Source organism: Podarcis vaucheri (assembly GCF_965113315.1).
Source record: "Podarcis vaucheri genome assembly, chromosome: 12".
NCBI lineage: Eukaryota > Metazoa > Chordata > Lepidosauria > Squamata > Lacertidae > Podarcis > Podarcis vaucheri.
This window is the reverse complement of record NC_138750.1, coordinates 42,179,189-42,200,414: the sequence shown is the minus strand read 5'-3', so window position 1 is coordinate 42,200,414 and position 21,226 is coordinate 42,179,189. Positions and strand designations below refer to the sequence as shown.

Genomic DNA, 21,226 nt, shown 5'->3' with positions numbered 1-21,226 from the left:
TCCATAGCTGGCGCCAACCAAATTGTCCCACTGAGAGCCAGTGTGGCATAATGGTTAGAGTGTTGGACTAGCCTAACCCAACTTCACAGGGCTGTTGTGAGGTAAGGAAAACCATATATACCACCTTGAGATTATTGGAAGAAAAGGCGGTATATAAATGTAATAAATAAATAGTGTGGCAAGTTTTCAGCTTCTTCAGAATTTTTTATCAAGGATTTTACACAAAGTGTGTGTGTGTGTGTGTCTGAGTCTGTGAGAGAGACAGAGAGATTCTTTCTCTCCAAAAATAAAATAGGCTGATGCAGCTTATCAACAGCTTGCAGCCACAATGGCTGTTTTACCTCCTCTACTTTCATAGACAGTAAGCCTCTAACACCAGTGCTGGGAACAAGTAGGGAGAGCGCTGCTGCGGAACCAGGTTCTGCCTGTGGGTTCCCAGCAGGCTGCTAGCTGACCATGAATTTGTCTGATCCTCTTTAAAAGCCATCCAAGTTAGTGGCCCTCGCTACCTTTCATGGCAGCAATTCCCATAGTTTTAACAATGCAACGTGTCAAGAAATACATTCCTTGGTCTGTCCTAATCTTCCAACTTCCAGCTTCATTGGATGGTCTGGAGTCTGGTACTCATGAGAAAAGCTTCTTCCTAGCCACTTTCCCCATGCACAATTCTATACAGTGCTATCACATCTTCCCTTACTTACCCATTTTTCTAAATTAAAAAGCCTGAAATGCAGTAACCTTTCCCATTAAGGCCTTGTTCCTACCCCTTAAATGATTTTGATTTCCCTTTTTGGAACCTCCTTCAGCTCTGCAGTATTCCTTTTTATGTCATGTCTTATTTCTTCCCCGGCAACCTACAAAATCCTGAGACTGGTGTTGTTTCTAAAGCGGCATCGCCTCAAGAGGCTCATGGCAACCAAAGATTCAAGCATAAGCGCAAAGGAACTTTTCCATGCCGACATCAGGATCTTATGAGAGCAGCACCTCCTAAGATTAAGCTGCAGGCCTAAATTCTGCAAAATTCTATTGCCGTATACAGTGGTACCTCAGGTTCAGTACTTAATTCGTTCCGGAGGCTTGTACTTAACCTGAAACTGTTCTTAACCTGAAGCACCACTTTAGCTAATGGGGCCTCCTGCTGCTGCCACGCCGCCAGAGCCCGATTTCTGTTCTCATCCTGAAGCAAAGTTCTTAACCCGAGGTACTATTTCTGGGTTAGCAGAGTCTGTAACCTGAAGTGTATGTAACCTGAAACGTATGTAACCCGAGGTACCACTTGTCAGGGGTTCAGAAGCAGAGACGCAGAGAAGGGTGGAAACAGAGAGCGAGGGGGAGGAAGCCGAAGGGAGAATGAGTGATGATGACGACCCGAGATCTCCAAGCCTAAGCAGTGAGTCAGAGGACTCCCAAAAGGGAGCCCCAGTGAGCAGAGCAAGGGGGGGATCCGGGGGGACACCCCAGGAGGAAGGGAACAGAGGAGATTCAGAGAGCAGCAGCTGGAAGTCGGGACCCACGCTCATAACTGAGGGCGGCAGCAGCTGGAAGTCGGGACCCACGCTCAAGACTGAGAGCAGCAGGGAGGAAGGTAGCCAGGCATCGGGTTCCGGAGGCTGTCAGCAGGAGGGAGGGCACGAGTCAGGGGTGGTCACGCCCTCCTCAGAGAGCGAGGCAACGGTTAAGAGGAAAGTAGAGAGTTGGGCGCGCGCGCCAAGTTCAAATGCAGCGGAAGCTGGAGCAGTAAGCAGCCCGGAGAGTGAGCCAGGTCCTAAAGCCCGCCGCAAGGAGGCAGAAGGATCAGGGGGGTCAGCGTCAGAGGAGAGTAGAAGGGAGGAGGCCCAGGGGGGCAGAAGGACCCAGAGACGTAGGGAGAGGCGAAGGAGGTGGAGCAAGGCTAGGGTATTAAGCTGGTGTGCAAGAGGCGGGGACTCAGACGGGTCTTCGCCGACCTAGAGCAGAAGGTGTAGAGCTGCACGCTGCAGTTCGGAAATGAAACCTGTAACTCAATAAAGACTCTTTTAAAGTGGACGCTGTGTGGCGTGGTCCTATGTGAGCTGGGACCTGGTAGCAGCTCTGACAGTAAGACCCGTCTCTTCAAAGCTTCAGAAACCTGAAACCTCGCAGCGGGAGCAGAAGCCGCTAGGGGAGGAAGAGGGGTGTCTGTAAGCGAGCTCACAAAGGTTAGCAAAATGACGGAAGAACAGAGGATCTCCGCGCTGCAAGAGGCAGTGACCCAGTTGTCCTCAGAGGTATTGGCTTCCAAGAAACGGGAGGAGGAGACTACAGCCGCCTACAGAGACCTACACGCCAGGTTTGAAATGCTTGTTAAGCAAGGGCAACCGGGACCCAGACCGGAGGGCGTGGGATTGGCACGGAGAGCAGGAGGGCTTGTGGCTCACTTCGATGGGACTTTGCAACAGTACCCTAATTTTAGAGCAGACGTAATGTGCGCACTGCAACTGCTGGCAAAAGACTTTAGAGATGAGGAAGAGAAGGTGGGGTTCATATTGTCCCATTTGCATGGGGATGCCAAAGCCTGGCTGCGCAATTTGTGGAGGGATAAAGATCCGGCGCTTCAGAATGCAGATGCCTTTATCAAAGCGATGGATGCGTGTTTTTTGTCTACTATTGATGTGGATCTTGCCAGACGGGAGATTCATGGACTAAAACAAGGGAGGGCGAGCGTCCGGCAGTATCACGCCCGATTTTTTGCGCTGGTCAGTGCTTTAGAATGGGATCGGGATTCGCCCCCTGTCAGAGACCTCTTCTGGGAGGGTCTAAGTTCAGCGGTTAAGGATGAAATTGCAAGGGGGGAGAGGCCCCGAAGCACGCAGGAGGTGGTCCAAAGGGCGCTGACTGTGGGGGTGAGGCTGGAAGAACGTCCATGGTGCAGAGATGAAGGACGTGGAGGGCGCGAAGCAGCGAGAAGTTTCTCTTTCGTTCCGAGGGAAGCAGCGCGTGCGCAATCCACACCTCCGCCAGGAGGGGGAGGGGAACCGATGGAGGTTGGAGGTGCAAGGGCTCAGTCAGCAGCCAGAGCCCTAGCACCGGCAGCAGTGAAAGCGAAGCCTCCTAGAGGGAACAGGAAGTGTTACATCTGCGAGGATCCAGGCCATTTGGCGAAGGAGTGTCCCCGGAGGCTCCACAAGCACACTGCAGCCTCAGCAATGGTGACTGCAGCAACGCAGCAAGGAGAACCACAGCAGGGAAACGACGATGTCTGGCTGGAGACGGAGGCACTGGGGCCCAGCCAGACGCATCTGTGAAGCAGTCCCCAGCAATCTTGCAACCCACGGATCCCCTCCCACCCAAACCAGTAGTGCAGCTCACAGCATCTCTCCAGCTACCCGACGGCGTCACTATCGAAGTGCCGCTTTCTGTGGATTCTGGAAGCAACGCAGACTTTATAGCGCAGAGCTTTGTGGAGCAGCACGCTATACAGCTATTGCCTGCCACTCTGCCCCTGCAAGTCGTCACAGTGGATGGCAGAGAGTTGCTAGGGGGGCAGGTGGTGAAGCAGACGCCACCGATGGTGATGCGCCTTGGCAACCACAGGGAAGTCATCAGTTTTAATGTCACCCAACTGTCGGACACGCCCATTGTGTTGGGCATGAGTTGGCTGGACAGGCACAGTCCGACACTGGCTTGGTACCAGAGACAACTGATCTTCGGCTCCTCTTATTGCGCAGAACACTGCATCCTGCCCCGACGGGAGGGAGAGGAGGAGGAATCACAACTGCAGTTGGGAACGTTGCAAGCGGTCCCCCACAAATACGCGAGCTTTTTGGAGGTCTTCTGCGAGAAGGAGGCGGACAAGCTACCCCCTCACCGGCCATATGACTGCAAGATTGACCTCCTACCGGGGGCGACGCTGCCGAAGGGGCGGCTATACTCCATGTCTGAAGATGAAATGCAGGAACTCAAACAGTTCATCGAGCATAATCTGGAGCGTGGCTTCATCAGAGAGTCCAAGGCAGTGGGGGGCAGTCCCGTTTTCTTCGTGAAAAAGAAAGACACGCCCCAAAAAAGACTAGTTGTGGACTACCGCCTTTTGAACCAGATGACCAAACCGTCTGATTACCCCATGCCCAGGATTGACGACCTCCTCGCGACGGTGCGCAAGGGACGCGTGTTCACCAAGTTGGACCTGCGAGGGGCGTACAATCTCATCCGCATGCGGGAGGGCGATGAGTGGAAGACGGCCATGTTCACACCGCTGGGCACCTACGAATACAGAGTTATGCCCTTTGGATTACAAAATGGCTCTCACTGTTTTCAAGCTTTTATGCATCACGTGTTGGAGGGACTCCTCTACAAGACATGCGTCTGCTTCCTGGATGACATCCTGATTTTCTCTGACTCGCAGCAAGCTCACGACCGAGACGTGAGGGAGGTGCTCAGCAGGTTGCAACAACATAGACTGTACGCCAAGCTGGAGAAGTGCCAGTTCGACACGACGGAGGTGGATTTCCTGGGATACAAGTTGTCGGACAAGGGGATAGCCATGGACAGCACCAAGGTTCGTGCGGTATTGGATTGGAAAAGCCCGCGCAACCGGAAGGAGGTCCAGCGGTTTGTCGGCTTCGCCAACTTCTATCGCAAGTTTATCAAGGGGTTCGCGATGCAGACGGCAGCAATTACGGACACGCTCAGCTCCAAAAAAAAGAAATTCATCTGGACGGAGCAGGCGGAACAGTCCTTTCAAGCGCTCAAGCATCTCTTCGCATCGGAGAAGCAACTGCTGCATATCGACCCCAGTAAACCGTTGAGGGTAGAGACAGACGCGTCAGACAGAGCCGTGGGAGCTGTCCTGCTGCAGCGAGACCCGCAGGGGGTGTGGCGGCCGGGAGCGTTCTACTCCAGAAAGCTCAGCAAGTCGGAACAGAACTACACCATCTGGGACAGGGAGTTGCTGGCCATTCATGCAGCTTTCAAGGCGTGGAGGCACTTCCTAATCGGCGCCAAGCACACGGTGCAGGTCTGCACGGACCACAAGAATCTGGAGCACTGGCGCACGGCTCAGTTCCTGAACCAGAGGCAGATACGTTGGGCGGAGTTCTTTGCTGACTTCAATTTCCGAATAGAGTACGTCCCAGGCGACACCAACATCATGGCGGATGCACTGTCCCGAAAACCGCAATACCTAGAAGAGGTGACGCCAGCGGCGGCCATGCACATCTTCGCACCGACGGCGTGGGCGTGTGCCTCAGCTACAGTAGACCTGGATGCGGTGCGACGTGCATTGCGGGACGACTCATTCGCGCAAGACAAGATGGCGGAACTGCTCAGAGGCACGGCTACCACGGACGAGTTCCAGGTGCGGGACGGCTTGCTCCTACGCAAAGGGGCTGTCTATGTACCAGGAGGCGACCTTCGCGCCAAGGTACTGCAACAGTTGCACGACGCACCCACGGCCGGTCACTTTGGCACAGAGAAAACGATGGAATTAGTCGCGAGAGACTTCTGGTGGCCCAGGCTGAGAGGAGAGGTCGCGGACTACGTCGCGAGGTGCGACACCTGCCAGAGGGCCAAGCCGGTACACAGACCACCGGCGGGACTGTTAGAACCGCTGCAAACACCGTTTGAACCGTGGGAGAGGGTGGCCCTGGACTTTGTGACGGATTTACCCAGCTCGAGAGGCAAGACAGCTGTGCTAGTGGTGGTGGACTTGTTCACCAAGATGGCACATTTCATTCCGTGTGCTAAGGTGGCCACGGCGGAACAAACCGCCAAACTGTTCATAGATCACGTGTTCAAAGTGCATGGCCTGCCACGGTCTATCCTGTCCGACCGCGGACGCCAGTTCATCTCGTCTTTCTGGCAGAAGCTGATGGGTTTTCTAAATGTCAAGGTCAATCTGGCATCAGCAAGACACCCGCAGACCAACGGGCAAGCAGAGAGGGTCAATGCCATCATGCAGCAGTACCTGAGATGCTATGCCAATCAACAGCCTGCGACGTGGGTGGATTACCTGCCGCTAGCCGAGTTCGCTTACAACAACACGAAGCACGTGTCCACAGGAGTGACGCCGTTCTTTGCCAACAATGGGAGGAATCCCAGAACCTTCCCGGGACTGGAGAGAGTGGGGGAAGGAGAACCACAGACGGCGGACGCGTTCGCGTCAGAGCTGCAGGCGGTCCACGATCAACTCAGACGGCAGCTGGAGCTAGCTAAGCACGCCTACAAGGTGCAAGCTGACAAGCACAGGCGGGTTGGCGAAGTGATCCAAGTGGGAGACTGGGTCTGGTTGGCAGCCCACGCAGTGCCGACCAGGTCGCTTGCCAAGAAGAAGTTGGGGCACAAGCAGATCGGTCCGTACCAAGTCGAAGCGCAGATCAACCCGGTAGCCTTCCGACTGGCGCTGCCGGAGGGTTCCAGAATGCATCCGGTGTTCCACAGGTCGGTGCTCACTCCCTACAAGGCACCTCACAGGTTCCAGGAGCCAGGGACGGCGCCAAGTCCGCTCCGGGAACGGACGGAGACGCGGGAGGTGAAGCACCAGGACCACATCAACGAGGTCACGGAGATTTTGGACTCCAGATGGGGGGAAGAGGGAGTCGAATACCTCTTAGCCAGAGAGGGCACCCGGGCCAGCGCCAATAGCTGGGTACCGGATTACGCTTTGGAGGAACCCCTGCTCAAGGACGAGTTTCATGCCCTCTTCCCACACAAACCCATGCCAGCGAGCTTCTTCGACGACTGGTTGTTCACACCCACACTTTCTTCCAGCACGTTCCATGGATTCGACTCAGAAGGGGAACCCGCACGGAGCACCCGTTCCCCAGAAGGTTCACCGGCAGGTTCGGCATCAGGCAACTCGTATTGGTGGGACGATCGACCAGAGGAGCGATGGCGCAGGAAGTGGCTGGAGATGCCAGGTCGAGCGACCGACGCAGAGACTGACATGGACGTGTTCGGGGAGGACCTTGGGTTCGAGCACGGCGGTACAGAGATGGAAGAGCAACAAGTCAACGTCGACGACCGCGAGGGGGAAGACTCGGAGGTCTTCAGTTGGCGGCCACCCACGGGGGGCGACCTGTATCCAGCATTCCCTCCCATGATGATGGAGCGCCCAGCACCCACACCTGACAGCGGGGAGGGGGGAAGGGGGGGCTTCGAGGGGGGGATGGATGTCAGGGGTTCAGAAGCAGAGACGCAGAGAAGGGTGGAAACAGAGAGCGAGGGGGAGGAAGCCGAAGGGAGAATGAGTGATGATGACGACCCGAGATCTCCAAGCCTAAGCAGTGAGTCAGAGGACTCCCAAAAGGGAGCCCCAGTGAGCAGAGCAAGGGGGGGATCCGGGGGGACACCCCAGGAGGAAGGGAACAGAGGAGATTCAGAGAGCAGCAGCTGGAAGTCGGGACCCACGCTCATAACTGAGGGCGGCAGCAGCTGGAAGTCGGGACCCACGCTCAAGACTGAGAGCAGCAGGGAGGAAGGTAGCCAGGCATCGGGTTCCGGAGGCTGTCAGCAGGAGGGAGGGCACGAGTCAGGGGTGGTCACGCCCTCCTCAGAGAGCGAGGCAACGGTTAAGAGGAAAGTAGAGAGTTGGGCGCGCGCGCCAAGTTCAAATGCAGCGGAAGCTGGAGCAGTAAGCAGCCCGGAGAGTGAGCCAGGTCCTAAAGCCCGCCGCAAGGAGGCAGAAGGATCAGGGGGGTCAGCGTCAGAGGAGAGTAGAAGGGAGGAGGCCCAGGGGGGCAGAAGGACCCAGAGACGTAGGGAGAGGCGAAGGAGGTGGAGCAAGGCTAGGGTATTAAGCTGGTGTGCAAGAGGCGGGGACTCAGACGGGTCTTCGCCGACCTAGAGCAGAAGGTGTAGAGCTGCACGCTGCAGTTCGGAAATGAAACCTGTAACTCAATAAAGACTCTTTTAAAGTGGACGCTGTGTGGCGTGGTCCTATGTGAGCTGGGACCTGGTAGCAGCTCTGACACCACTGTATTCTGTTGGTGCTGCCCTACAGGAAGCAAAATCCTGGTGCTTGAACAAAAGACAGGGAAGTAAGGGGAAGCTTCAGAGATGGTTATGTTGACTCACTTGCACGCACACTTCACCACATCTGATCCTCCTTATGTTGTCTTTTAATAAGTGACTCACATCAAGAATAAATTAAAACCACTGTGAACAAAACATTTTATTCCAGCATTTACAACAGGAAGCAGTAAACACTCCTTTTATGTTTTACATTATTTCTTTTGAGGGAGGAGGGAATAATTTTATAAATAAAAAAAATAATGAAGACATACTATTTTATGAATTGCAATGCATCCCAACCCCCATTAATAAAATCTAAAATGCAGACTAGTAGGAAATAAAAATTGTTCCCAAAATTGCCAGAGATCTACAAAGAAAAGGTGCGGCAGCAGAATATGCCAGATGGAGAATTGCTGTTTTATATCAACATTTACATTTATATTTTTCAAAAAGTCCCCAGCATTCAGCAGAACAACGAAGCAGCGGGAGAAGTGGCTTGCAGCCTTTAATTTGATTTTTCCTAAGGTGAAGTCATCAGAAGACAGGTGCTAATAGTGCCATAGCTACGTTGGTTTCAAATATCGTGCTTTCTAAATTCATCTCATGATTTGGGCCCCTACGCTTTTTAATTTTCACATTAATGATGTGGTTGCTCACTCCAGCAATTAGAAGCAGGAAGGTGTGTTGTCCGATGACACAGTGCTACTTATGCTTTCCCATCTGGGTCTTAAAAATCTACTGGTGGCTTTTAGTTTGTGCTGTGAACAGGAAAGCCTCATGGTAAACTACTAAAATAATTGTTTTTGGAAAACGCAGCTCTAGAAATAAATGGAGTTTGCACCAACATGAATTAGAGCAAACTCACACCTTCAGATGTCTTGGGAGTCCTCTTTAGCAAATCCTTGTCTTGGAAATGGCATACTGAGGCAGTTGCATCAATGTAACACAAAATGTGGCCTTTCTCTCCAACAATGAGCAATCATTTAAAAATTATACTTATAATTTAATTTATATTATACTTAAGAAGCACATACAAGGCTCCTGTATTTCCGTTTTAGAAATTTGTGAATGTGATTTGCATGTGCCGTGGAACATCAGAAATTGAATGTAATCCATTCTGGAAGGATGTTCCGATTTCTGAAACCTTCGAATTCTGAGGTGCGGCTTCCGATTGGCTGACAGCTAGGCTTTTTGCAGATTAGAAGCCGCATCAGACGTTTGGGTTCCAAGGAACGTTCAAAAACTGGAACACTTACTTCCGGGTTTTTGACGTTTGGGAGCTGAAACATTCAGGAACGGAGAGGTTCGAGAACCGAGGTTGCACTGTAATTGATTGCTTCACCTATTAACAACGAGGCAATCAACTATTTTTAAAATAAAAAATGCAGCATGTACATTAATTTGTATGCGCTGTCTGTGCTGGATTTAATGGAACTGCCTACATGCAGAAGAGCTCTGCATCCACATAAGCAGGGCACACAGGTCTCCAGACTAGCCTGGCTACCTTAGATGAGCCTATTCCATCACAGAATAAGAGCAGCACATCTCACATCAATGGTTTGGCGTCCCCCCACATGCATTCTCATTAATTACCATCACTATGTATACACAAAATAGGCACAGGCACCTGGCTCCCGATACATTTTCAAAGTGGCCCTCTGCGGCAAAGGAGATCTGAGCATCAAAGTAGTATCAAATGCACAGGTTGTAAAGAGGAAAGTCTCACTGCTTGGAGCTTGGTTTAAATGTTAATGCAACACTGTTGATGCAGAACCTCTGCCCAGATGGCTCGGGACCATCGCCGAACACATGGCCCAGATGGGCATCGCACTGCAAGAGAATAACAGACTTAGTTGCAGTGCCAGTTCCTTAAATTGAAGCGTATCTACATAAATTAAACAGTCTGATTTCATAGCCAAAGGGGCCAATTAAGTCTGCAACTGCCATATAAGCAATACCTTCTGTGTTTAGAGACAACTTCCGAAGCCCACTCATTTTAGTGTGCTCACGTTTGCATGCATACAAATGCCCCAGGTGTAAAGTCTGGCCTCTCCTGGGTAAGCTTTCTGTGGAAAAGATACCTTAGTGCTAATAAGATGGTTTTCTATGCCAAAAAAACAATTCTTATTGAGAATACCACTTTAAAATCAGTTAATAGTATGGGGGGGGAGGGGAGGGGAGAATGCCCTCATTCCAATCAGAATACAGTACCATTGTTAAATTTGTGAGTCAGTCAGGAAATCCACTGGGACTTCTGATGCAGATTCCATGAGTATAATCACTCATGGGGCAGATCTATAAATTTTCCTTCAACTTTTGTAAGGTCAGCTTTCCCATCCACTCATCATACAACTGTCTCACATGTGCCGCCTGATCCTTTGCATATTTACTCAGAGGTAAATATTGTTGGATTTAACCGGGCTTATTCCCATTGGAAATGTGCACCAGAGTGCGGCAAAATCCTATGCATGTCAACTCAGAAGTCCTACTCGATTTAATGAGACCACTAATGTTGTGTAGGATTGTGTTGTAGTGGTCTAAACCGCTGAACTTCTTGGGCTTGCCAATCAGAAGGTCGACGGTTTGAATCCCTGCGACGGGGTAAGCTCCCATTGCTCGGTCCCAGCTCCTGCCAACCTAGCAGTTCAAAAGCACGTCAAGTGCAAATAGATAAATAGGTACCGCTCCAGCGGGAAGGTAAACGGCATTTCTGTGTGCTGCTCTGGTTTCACCAGAAGCAGCTTAGTAATGCTGGCGACATGATCTGGAAAAACTGTCTGCGGACAAATGCTGGCTCCCTCGGCATGTAAAGCGAGATGAGCGCTGCAACCCCAGAGTCGTCTGCGACTGGACTTAACTGTCAGGGGTCCTTTACCTTTTTAAATTTGCCCCATAAGTTCATACATTAGGTCCGCTACCTGGGGCTAATTTCATGATTCGTGAAAGTGTATTTAGTTGTATTAATGCGGCTACACTTCACTTTTTGTGACACATATAGAATAACAGACTTGCATTTAAGGAACTTTATATGCTTTCTTTAAGCTAGGTGTACCTGTTTGCAGATGACTTCCGTGCTGCTTGTTCCTAGTGAATTATCAGGACGTCTCAAGATATTAGTATTGCTTTCATCTGTGCCATGTGTCCCATATGCTTCTGAAAAGGATGGCCACCCTGTGCCAGAATCATATTTTGTTTCTGAGCTATAAAGGACAGCAAAATTGCATATTAATGAAGGGTTGTGTGTGAAGAGCAGCACGACGAAAGCGGCGTTTCACAAAGTTCACGGAGAGGCTCCACCCGTGTGAAGTGGAATTGTGGGGCCACTCAGGACAATGCCATATTGGTTGCTCGGGGGGGCAATAAGGGTGAGAATGGTGAATTATTCCAATAGCTGTTTCCGAGCAACCTGCGTGATATTTCGTGGCTCGATTATTGGCATGTAAAAACCACAATCCAGGAGAAGCCACACAGCCATTTCTGCAGATACAGGAGCCCATTTGCTGTAAATAGGCCTCATGTACTGCTCCGTGCACTGCTGAGCCAAGAATCCAAGCCCAACGAAACGTGGTGACACAGATGGGATGGTCGCTATTGGGGGGCAAAACCCAAGCGATGCCGGTCTGACGAGGGCATCCTTCAAAGCCAGGTTCATTTCCCAGACAAGAGGCGGCAAAACTGTAACGATAAGTGGTAGAAACGGTGGCTTCCCAGGGGGAACAACGCGATAGGGTTGAAGATGGCCTTTCAACGTGCCAGGAAACACTGGAACAGCTGTGGAAGATCCTCTTCCATTGCAGAGGTGATTGTGATCTTGTCCGCTGGATCCTTATGTCCTTTAAGGGCAGAAAATAGTGGAGACAAAGTGGAGGTGGGCAGGTCCAAATAACTCTTTATCCAATTCAGCTGTCCAAGAATTTGTTGTAAATCCACCAGTTTAAGATGATCAGGAAACTGTAGTTTAGGCGTAACTGGAATGGCTGCAGATGCTGTCAGCTTGTGTCCCAGGTACGTAATAGGTAAAGTCCGCTGGATTTTTTCTTTAGCCACTGTCAATCCAACAGGTTGTAGCCTTTGCAGGATTTTGGGACACGGCGGAGGACAAGGCCGTGGCTAGCAGGCTGTGGCTAGCAGTGCCCACTGACTGGCAGGCTTTAAGCATATCAGCAATGGCTATATTTGATGTTGCCATTAGAAGGCGCAGCTCTTGCGTACAGTGCTCATTTGCATTATCAAACACAAGCTGGCGTACAATCGGTTCTTGTGCTGCCAGGTCCTGAACTTGCCGCTTGAAGGTATTATACAAGCGATCAACAAATTGTCCATAGGGCTTTGTAGGGCCCTGTCTGACGCTTCCCAATTGGCCATCGTGCTCATTCCTGTCATCAGGGACAGAGGCCAGAGCCTCTTGGGCTGAGGCTGTGGTGGCTGCCCAATACATAGGATCAAGGGCCAACTGTTGGGCAATAGGAAGAAAATTTCCTCCTCCCGTCAGCCCATCGAGAACATCGGTTTGGGTCAGCATGACGGGGGCTGAGGGTGCAGGAGCAATCACAGGAAAGAGATTTGGAGTATCAGCATCAAAAGGCAGCAACGGAGCGGTGGCACAGAGAGATCTTTGAAGAGGAATTGTAGGAGCGGTGCCAAATGCCTTGGGTGGAGGAGGTAGAAGAGCGGGGGGTGCTGCAGAATTTGAAGAATGCAGGGGAGTGACAGGAGGAGCCGAAGGGAAAATATCCGGCGGTTTAGGAGGTAGGTTTGAGGCAGGCAAAGCGGGAGCGGGGAGGGCGGGCGAAGAAGTTGTTGCAGCAGCCAGAAGAATGTTTGAAGGAGTTAAACACGACATAGCTTTGTAGACGTTACTCCAGGCATGCAAAACCTTGACATCAATCTGAGGATGATTTTGAAAGAAGTGTCCAATTTTTTTCCAATCGTCTAACTCCCAATTTCCGTCCTGGGGGAACCAGGGGCAGTGAGTGTCCAGGGCTTTTATAAGGGACTTAAGGTCAGCTTTCCGAACAGCAAGGTTGTTACTGGCCAAAAGGAATTTAAGGTCTTTATAAAATTTTTTCTGTGGTGCAGAGAGAGACTTTCCCATGATTGCAAGAGTTGCAAAAAGAGCAGGGAGCACTTACCGGAGGGATCCTTAGGAGGATGAGGGAGGCGCCTTTTTGCCCTGTCCGGGCGGAAGTAAGTGCTGATAAGTCCGTAACGTAGTCCAGAATCACATTCACACGGGAGCTCTCACCAGGGATCCACTACGTGGATGAACGACGCGTCTGCATCCTTATTGCATGTGGGAAAATGATTGCTTGTACATGAGAGCATGAGCAAAGTTCTTATTGTTGCAGGGTGATTTCATAGCTAGAAGCATCCTTGGAGCATGAACAGCGCGTGAACAGCTCGTGCTGTCCTATATGATTGGCTAACGTAGCATGGCCTGATGCTCGCATGAAGGTCCTTATCTGCTGGCTGAGAACAAATTGCTTCGCTTGTATTTTGTATCTTTCTGATTTCACACAATAAAAGCTGTGCTGCATTAGCCCTAGGAGCAGCCATATTTCGGAACCTATCATGGTGTGAGACTGATTTTTCTTTGGATGCCGAGCTGCAACTCGACAGTTGTGGTGCACGCACACACATGCATGCACGCATGCACGTGCACACACAGAGGATGAGATAGATAGATGGATGGATGGATGGATGGAATCTATCACTAAATTTATCTCTCACCTATGAGCAAGAAAGTAGCTTGGAGCGGGATGTTGCTTTCCCAAATAACATTGCCTTTATATCTTGTTCTTTTCTCCCCACCCCAAAGTCGGCAGTAGTAGTGTTTAAAACTCCTATTGTTCTAAGTGCATTTTGCAACAGTGAATTTTATTTGCGCAAGCAGTTTCTGACGCAGTACTGTGCCTAAGATTTCAGATTAAAACTGCAGAGTGGAAGGAAAGGACCTTTTTCTGCCTCCCCACTTCCAGCTACTCTCTGAAGACTGGAGAAGAGACCCTCTTAAGAATATTAGGGGGGTGGGCAGGTGGATGAAAATGCTGACAACCATAACTGCATTATTAAAAAGGCAATCTTGTATCACAAGTGAATATCCTTAAATTGAAGGCTAAAAAGATGAAGTTTTGCTTTTAAATAGATAGATGTTCAGTATGGAAATAATCAGGGTTGGATTTAGACATATCATAGAAGCATTTTCGTTTAAAGCATTGTAAATTTAAACAGGGAAAACAGGTAGAGAAAAACGGGACTCCACATCACCATCTGGTGGCACAATGTTATATCACATATAAATCGTCTTTCCTTTACCAGTCTAGCTGAGTCCTAGGATTATTTATAGCCCATGTGTTGTTGTTTTTAATAAAATAGATGAAGGATGGAGAGCAACTCAACCAAAACCTAAGGACTTCTGAAGCCCATTGATTTCAGAGAGGACTTTAACCCTGTGCTTGATTTCTCCGTTAAAACTAGTGAACCACAGCATGAACTAAGCATAGTAACTCATAAGTAAGTACAAGAGATTTCTGTTGGATGTATTTGTTAGTGAGTGAGTTTAGCACTATAGCCTTAAGCCTGTGCAGCTTTGATTGGACTGTGTCCAAAGTTTCTGAGGCTCCAATCCTGTACCCACTTGCATAGGAATAAGCCCACTGAGCTCAGTAAGACTTACACATGAATATTCATGTTGTTGCCCACATATGCCTTTAAGGAACACATGAAAAGTTCAAAGAAACCAACAAAACATGTCAATGTCTTCCAATTAAACATAGACATTTACATTTTTAGCAACTGTGGTTTAATAAAATTAAAAAGTTTTGTATTCTTCATACTTTCAGAAATATGGATCTATCAAGAAACATTTAGGTGGGAAATTGTGTCCTGTTTCAATCAGACATACACATTTTTGGTGTGGCCTGATTAAGTAGGAACTTTGTAAAAATCTGTCTGATACGCCTAGTCCAGCCACACTTGCAAACTCCTGGATCAAGGTGTACAAACTAAGCAAAATCAGCACTGTTCTAAAACCAAAGAAAGAAAAGCAGAGAAAGTAGATACCCATGTGAAAAGAGTCTCTTTCACCATCTTCATTTATCAAAAAACATTTATAAACTTCTTACTATTTAAAATTTTTATAAGTAGTGTATAATATGAAAACAGACAATGCCATTACAGAACCTAAAACCAACAAAACAGTAAAAAGCATATAAAAACAAATCTTCTAAGAAAGACGGACCTGAAGTGAACTCTAGTTCAAAAAAACACCCTATGCCACAGTAAATGTGTTAGTCTTTGAAAGTGCCACAAGAGGGACTCCTTGCTGTTTTTCCATCTTACAATGTAAATGCAGGGAAGAGAGGCTCGCAAGTTTGTCAGAGATCCACTTTGAACTACTGAAAGTGCAACAGCAGGGATCATTCAGTGTGCAATTTAAGGGTTAAACAGGGCCTGTGCACAAGAGTAGAGATTTCTTATGCAAAGGAAGTCAGAAGCAGTAATGTTTCTGAATGCCAGTTGCTGGAAGCTGAGGGAGAGGAGGGTGTTGCTGCGCTCAGATCCTGCTTGTGGGTGTTCCGCATGGTGGCTGGTCGGCCGCTATGAGCACAGGTTGCAGGATTAGATGGGCCACGGGCCTGATCCAGCAGGCTCCTCTTATGTAAAGCAGTGGGAACAGCTCATTCCTGCATGAGAACTACCACTGGATTGGGACCAGTGCAATTATACTCTCTCCACTGACTATGGCTTTTCAAAAAGGTGTTTAAAATTGTCTTGTTCGCTGTGTCTTCTACATCAGGTCTACATTTTCTTACTGTAAAAAAACAACCCCAACAACCTTGCCAATTTTCTGCCCTATTAAAATAGCTCCCCACCACAAGTATCCCTGTGCGGTTTATTTATAAGTACGTCGCTTAGTCTGCTAGAAACATGTTAGTAGCCACCAAAATGCTGCTGCTCAAAATTCTATTTGTTCTTTGAAGTAGTTCACCAGAGCATTTGTGGATAAATGGACATTCCCCAAACAGATGTGTTAGATTAGCCCTTAATACACCATTCCTTCAACATATGTTGTTTACTTTGATCTGCATTTTAGCTGTCCCAAATGTAGTTGAGATGATTTTAAGAAGTATGACCCTTGCCTATAATTTTATGACTGGGCTGAGGTTTGATGTTCCATTAAAATTCTGTGATTTGCTATCTATAAAACCTGAGGCTTATGTTCCATGTATTCCTAATCCTTAGTGAATTCTTCCTAGCAGAAAGCAGGAACCCACATACCCTGCAAAAACACTTTGCATGCTCAGAGATTAGGATGCTTCTCAAGGGGCAGCTCTTGCTTTTGCCCGCAGTTCAGCAGTAAACACAATACAGCTAGGGAGGAGACTCCTTCCAATAATCTGAATGTGGGTCTTATTTCTACTTGCAGCAGGCTGTGAGGTAATAATATCCAGCAGCTCAGACCAGGCCCCCAAACACCTAAGCAGTCAGAGCTGATGGGAAATAGTAGTCTACTGTGCTTTCTACGGCTCCCTGCAGTCAAAAGGGAGAATTCTGCACTAGTTAAAGGTTCCAGACTCGAGGAAGCCAACCTGGGGGTGTCCAGATGTTGTGGACTACAACTTCCATCATCCGTGACTATTGCCTGTGCTGGTAGGGACTGTTTGACATTAGAGTCCAAGGCATTTGGAGAGCACCGCTTTAGCTATCCTTGTTCGAGACAATTTCCAGGGTCTTATCCTACATAGATCACAGTATGATTATTGTTTACTAAATTTTAATTGCTTTCTACAAAAATAATCTCATGGATCTTACAAAGAACATACAAACGTATAAAAGAATTAAAAGAATAACACAATGATACAATAATGTAAACAGTAAAAAAACAACACCCACCAGACAAAAAAAAGAGTGCCTGGTCACCACTGACACAAAAACCAATCAACAGATGTCCAATCAAAACTTAATCCGCTAATATTATGCAAAGTCAAATGCCTGGCAGTATAGGAAAGTTTTAGCCTGACACTAAAATATATTAATGCTAGTGCCAGGTGAGCCCCATAGGGAAGTGTATTATGTAAGTGGGGAGATGACTGAAAAGGCTCTCTCCCTGAATGGAAGAATAGCAGTGTTGGGGGAATTTTAACTGGTAATATTTTGCAGTGGGGAAAATTAACCTGTCCTCCTCCAGTGTCACAGCCCTGAACTGAATCAGGGTCTCCTCACTGTTGCATTTAGATGCACCCTTAGAGCTGGGCAGCCCAGGTTCAAATCCAGGCACAGCCGTGAAGCTCAATGGGTGACTTTGGACCAGTTGCTCTCTCTCAGCCTACTGTACCCTCACTAGTTTGTTGTGAAGGGAAAGCATTATGTACCTGAGCTCCAGAGAGAGTCAGACAGACATACACATGTAGATTTGAAAAAAGAAAAGTATATTGCAATTAGACTCCTACCTGAACAGCACAGCATTGCAGCATATGCAGTGGTACATCCCAGGCTCTGTGTTAGTCAGATGGATTCCACTAAAAGGCTTCAAACATGCATTGTTAATATTCTAATTCTTAGCCATTTTTCCACCCTCCACCTCCAAGTCAGCTTGCAAAACCAAACATCAAGCAGGCTCATGTGTGGGAACTTCCAGTGTAACATGGATATTCAACCTGCATGTCTCTTTGTCACCCTGAGAAGTTTCATTCCCTTTTACTCTCCTGGGGGTAACCAAACCAAGGAGCAGAATCTTACAGGTTCAGGTATGTGGTCATCACATGTTTACAGCACCCAACATCACTCTTGTCTGAACAGACAGAATCTGTGATCGAGCATCACTGCAATCAGTTTAGGGTGGATAAAGAGAAGTAATTCTTCACGGAACTTTATAGGATTTCCTATAACGCTGTATTGTGTTTTAAATATTTGGTTGGAAGCCGCCCAGAATGGCTGGGGAAACCCAGCCAGATGGATGGGCTATAAATAATAAATTATTATTATTATAATTATTATTCCTGCCACAATTTGTGATGATGCCTGTAAAAATGGACTTAGTCATGTAAGAAGAAGAGGTCTATCTATTTTATCTATTAGAGGTGGGGAACTTTCAGCCTGCAGGAAAAAATTAGGCCTGCCAGGCTGGCAAATTTGACTTGCATGGCTGTTTTCAGCCAGCCCTGCCCACCTGTCACTCACTTGATGTCCTAGGTCTAGGACATCAAGTGCAGGACAGGTAAAGCCCCAGCTGCCAATGAATCATTAGGAGTGCTCAAGTGGCAGCAGGGCTTGCAGGCAGCACTGTTTACATTTGCTGCCTAATGCAAGCCACCCTGGGATTGATTCTACTTGGGGCTTCCTGGTTGCAGTGGCGTAGCGTGGGTTCTCAGCACCCGGGGCAAGGCAAGTAATTTGCGCCCCCTAACCCGTGGATTTTAGCACTCGAGTCTCTTCCGCGTCCCCCCCCAGATGTTGCGCCAGGTGCGGCAGGCCCCCCCTGCACCCCCCACGCTACGTTACTGCTCCCACCACAAGTCTTCAGGACAGCCATCCGAAGGCTGGCGCGGGGAGAAGGTCTCTCCACCCCACCGCCAGGCTTCGGAGCAGCGTTCCGAAGGCTGGCGGCGGGAGGAGGTCTCTCCGCCCCACCGCCAGGCTTCGGAGGAGCCTTCCGAAGGCTGGCGGTGGGGCGGAGAGACCTCCTCCCGCCGCCAGGCTTCGGAGCAGCCTTCCGAAGCCTGGCAGTGGGGCGGAGAGCTCTCCTCCCGCCGCCAGGCTTCAGAGCATCCTTCCGAAGGCTGGCGGTGGGGCGGAGAGCCCTCCTCCCGCCGCCAGCCTTTGGAGCATCCTTCCGAAGCCTGGCGGCGGGAGGAGGTCTCTCTGCCCCACCGCCAGGCTTTGGAGGAGGTCCGAGGACAGTGGGGAAGACGCGCTGCGCTTCCCCGCTGTCCCGGAGATTTCCCTATGGACTTTTGTCTTGCGAAGGGCCAGCCAAACGCGCCCCCCCAATGTTGCACCCGGTGCGGCCGGCACCCCTGGCACCCCCCACGCTACACCACTGCCTGGTTGAGATCCTGAACAGAGCCAAAACCCTGCCAAATTAAGGAACAGTTATGCAATGTATGTCTACGTTGCATATACATTTCACCTGCTTGGAAACTATTACAACTCTTGGCTTACCAGTTCAGTTCCTTTTTCCCTGGTGACATAAAACTGCTCAGGAGTCAACTTCTTTTGCCAGTCAGTGGTAACACTCGACTCATCGTATCTTGTCAAAGAACCCACATCTTTATCTAGAAAGGTGGAAGAACAAGAAATTCAACCAACAGGTATAAGCCACCGTGCGCAGAAGAAATTTCTATATGCCAGATTGCACCTGAAGGCGAACAGTAATTACATCCAGAGCCAAGAGAAGGCGATACATGGAGGCCTGCAATTACAGCTGACAAGTTGCTGAAATACAAGGCGCTTAGAACAGCTGCTGAGAGAGAAGCGTCACTCCACAGTGGTGGCATTTACTAGGAAATGGACAAAGGCTCATATTCATGGAGGAGTTGTTTAATGGGGCCTTGAGAACAATAAAAAAGATATTGCATACAGTTAAAGGGGTACAGAATCTTTGTAAAGAAAATGGTTTCAAATAAACATCATATCACCCTTGACGAATTGACAGCTCTTCCATCTCCCAGAGGCCTCATCAATCCTGCAACACACAGGTTGCTTCTAAACCACCATTTCCCCTCTTCCTGGTGCACACAAATGTACTTGCAAGCTCGCAAACTGACCTGCGTCTGTTGCAGAGCTTGGCTAGTGTGCCTGACTGGTCTAAGCATATTAGGCTGCCTGGCATGTTGCACACCAGCAGTATTTGGCAAAGCTAAGAGCACAATTCTAACTTGTCAGGATGGTGTGTTGCACTGCCAGAAAGGGATCCAGTGTGATGGATAGCCCAGCTTAGCCCTGGTGGATGGGAAACTGCCTAGTGATGGCTAGTGTTTCAGGGCCAACAGATCACCAAAGCGGTAAAATCCTCAGACTATGATAGCCTGGAACTGGCACAATGAAAGGGGGGAATCTATTTAAAAACATTATACACACACAAACACACACACACACACAAACACCATCTTGCTTGCCCTCATTAAAACACAATGAAGTATATTACAGTTGCCTTCATTTTGCAAATGGAAAAACTGGGTCTGAAATATAGTTATTTGCCAAAGTGATTTAATGGGCAATTAAAAACAAGCTTGGCACTCCATGGTCCACATCCAAATATTCAGGAACTGGTCCCATTCTGGCTCTCCCAGAATGTGAAAGGACAAAATGCGGCCCATTCCAGGGACTGTATCGGTGAAACAATGCAATTGTGTGACTAAACACAGGCCTCATCTACCCAAGCAGCAGAATGAGATGCTGGGGTGATTTGAACCACTCAGGGCTGCAAGTGACAAGTGAAGTACTGGGTCTGAGTGCTCCCATACTTAAGAATAATAATCTGTGCAAGTAAATAAACGAACCAAAAACTTCTAATACACCAATGTAATATACCAGCTAGCCTCTCTGTAGCACTAATTTTATACCTGTAAAAATTTAAAAAATGTGTTTTTTTTAATCACACTTTTAAAATCAAGTAGTATAGCCTATTTTACCACTTCAAGATGATACCACCCATTCCCACTTTGTTTTGCTCTGCGCACACGTTGTCCTTCCTTCGCACTGCAACTCGTCTCCCTAACGAATAAACCCGGGTAATTTGCTGTTGCTATAATTAAATCAACTCTTAAGTCATGCATAAGCAGCACTAGAGCAATCGCCTCGAGCTGCCTCCGAGCAGCAACCGAAGGAGCACCGCCCCCGTCCCCCTCAACTTTTGCGCGCGCGCCCCCGCTCCCGCCCGGTGAGGCCGGGAAGCCCCGTAGGGAGACGCAACCCCCGCACCCCTCTGTCGCCCAGCCAGCTCCGAGCAACTACCGCCGGTGTCGGTGTGCGCAGCTCGGGGGCCAAGGCAGACGCCGCTCCGGGCTGCCCCCTGCGAAGCGCGCAGAAACAGCGGCGGCGCCTGCACGACCGGCTGCAGGGCGCGAAGTCTCCTGAGGACTCGAGCGGCAGCCATGGTCGCCTCTGAGGAGCCCAGAGCTGCGTCGCGCTGCTCCCGGGCTCCGCGCTTGGACTGAGGCCCCGCCCTTGGCGCGCGCGCGGCCTGGCGGCTTCTTGCTTCGCTCCCGGGCCCGAGAGAGGAGGATGCGCGCGAAAGGGCCCTCTCCTCCTTGAG

General features: G+C 49.3%; 2 protein-coding genes across 3 annotated transcripts in view; one reads left to right on the top strand and one right to left on the bottom strand.

The window, feature by feature from the left end:
• PIP4K2A (phosphatidylinositol-5-phosphate 4-kinase type 2 alpha) overlaps nucleotides 1-21,226 on the top strand; it is a 204,459-nt gene that overhangs the window by 9,077 nt on the left and 174,156 nt on the right. The gene's annotated exons all lie outside the window — the stretch shown is intronic.
• On the bottom strand, nucleotides 8,104-21,181 carry MSRB2 (methionine sulfoxide reductase B2). The gene is made up of 5 exons (XM_082193666.1): nucleotides 20,926-21,181; nucleotides 19,132-19,244; nucleotides 17,421-17,497; nucleotides 11,021-11,168; nucleotides 8,104-9,798 (listed from the first exon to the last, which is right to left on the bottom strand). Exons 1-5 carry the CDS (start codon nucleotides 21,065-21,067, stop codon nucleotides 9,691-9,693), a joined length of 588 nt encoding a protein of 195 aa, XP_082049792.1. The 5' UTR covers nucleotides 21,068-21,181; the 3' UTR covers nucleotides 8,104-9,690.

What these genes read in the sequence shown, in the direction of transcription:
- MSRB2 (XM_082193666.1), bottom strand. Translation starts at nt 21,067, where the DNA reads ATGGCTGCCGCTCGAGTCCTCAGGAGACTTCGCGCCCTGCAGCCGGTC. An exon ending in GGGAAAAAGGAACTGAACTG is followed by an intron (nt 17,498 to 19,131) that starts GTAAGCCAAGAG and finishes GCATGTTTGAAG; the next exon opens with CCTTTTAGTGGAATCCATCT. An exon ending in TGCAATGCTGTGCTGTTCAG is followed by an intron (nt 11,169 to 17,420) that starts GTAGGAGTCTAA and finishes TGTCCTTTATAG; the next exon opens with CTCAGAAACAAAATATGATT.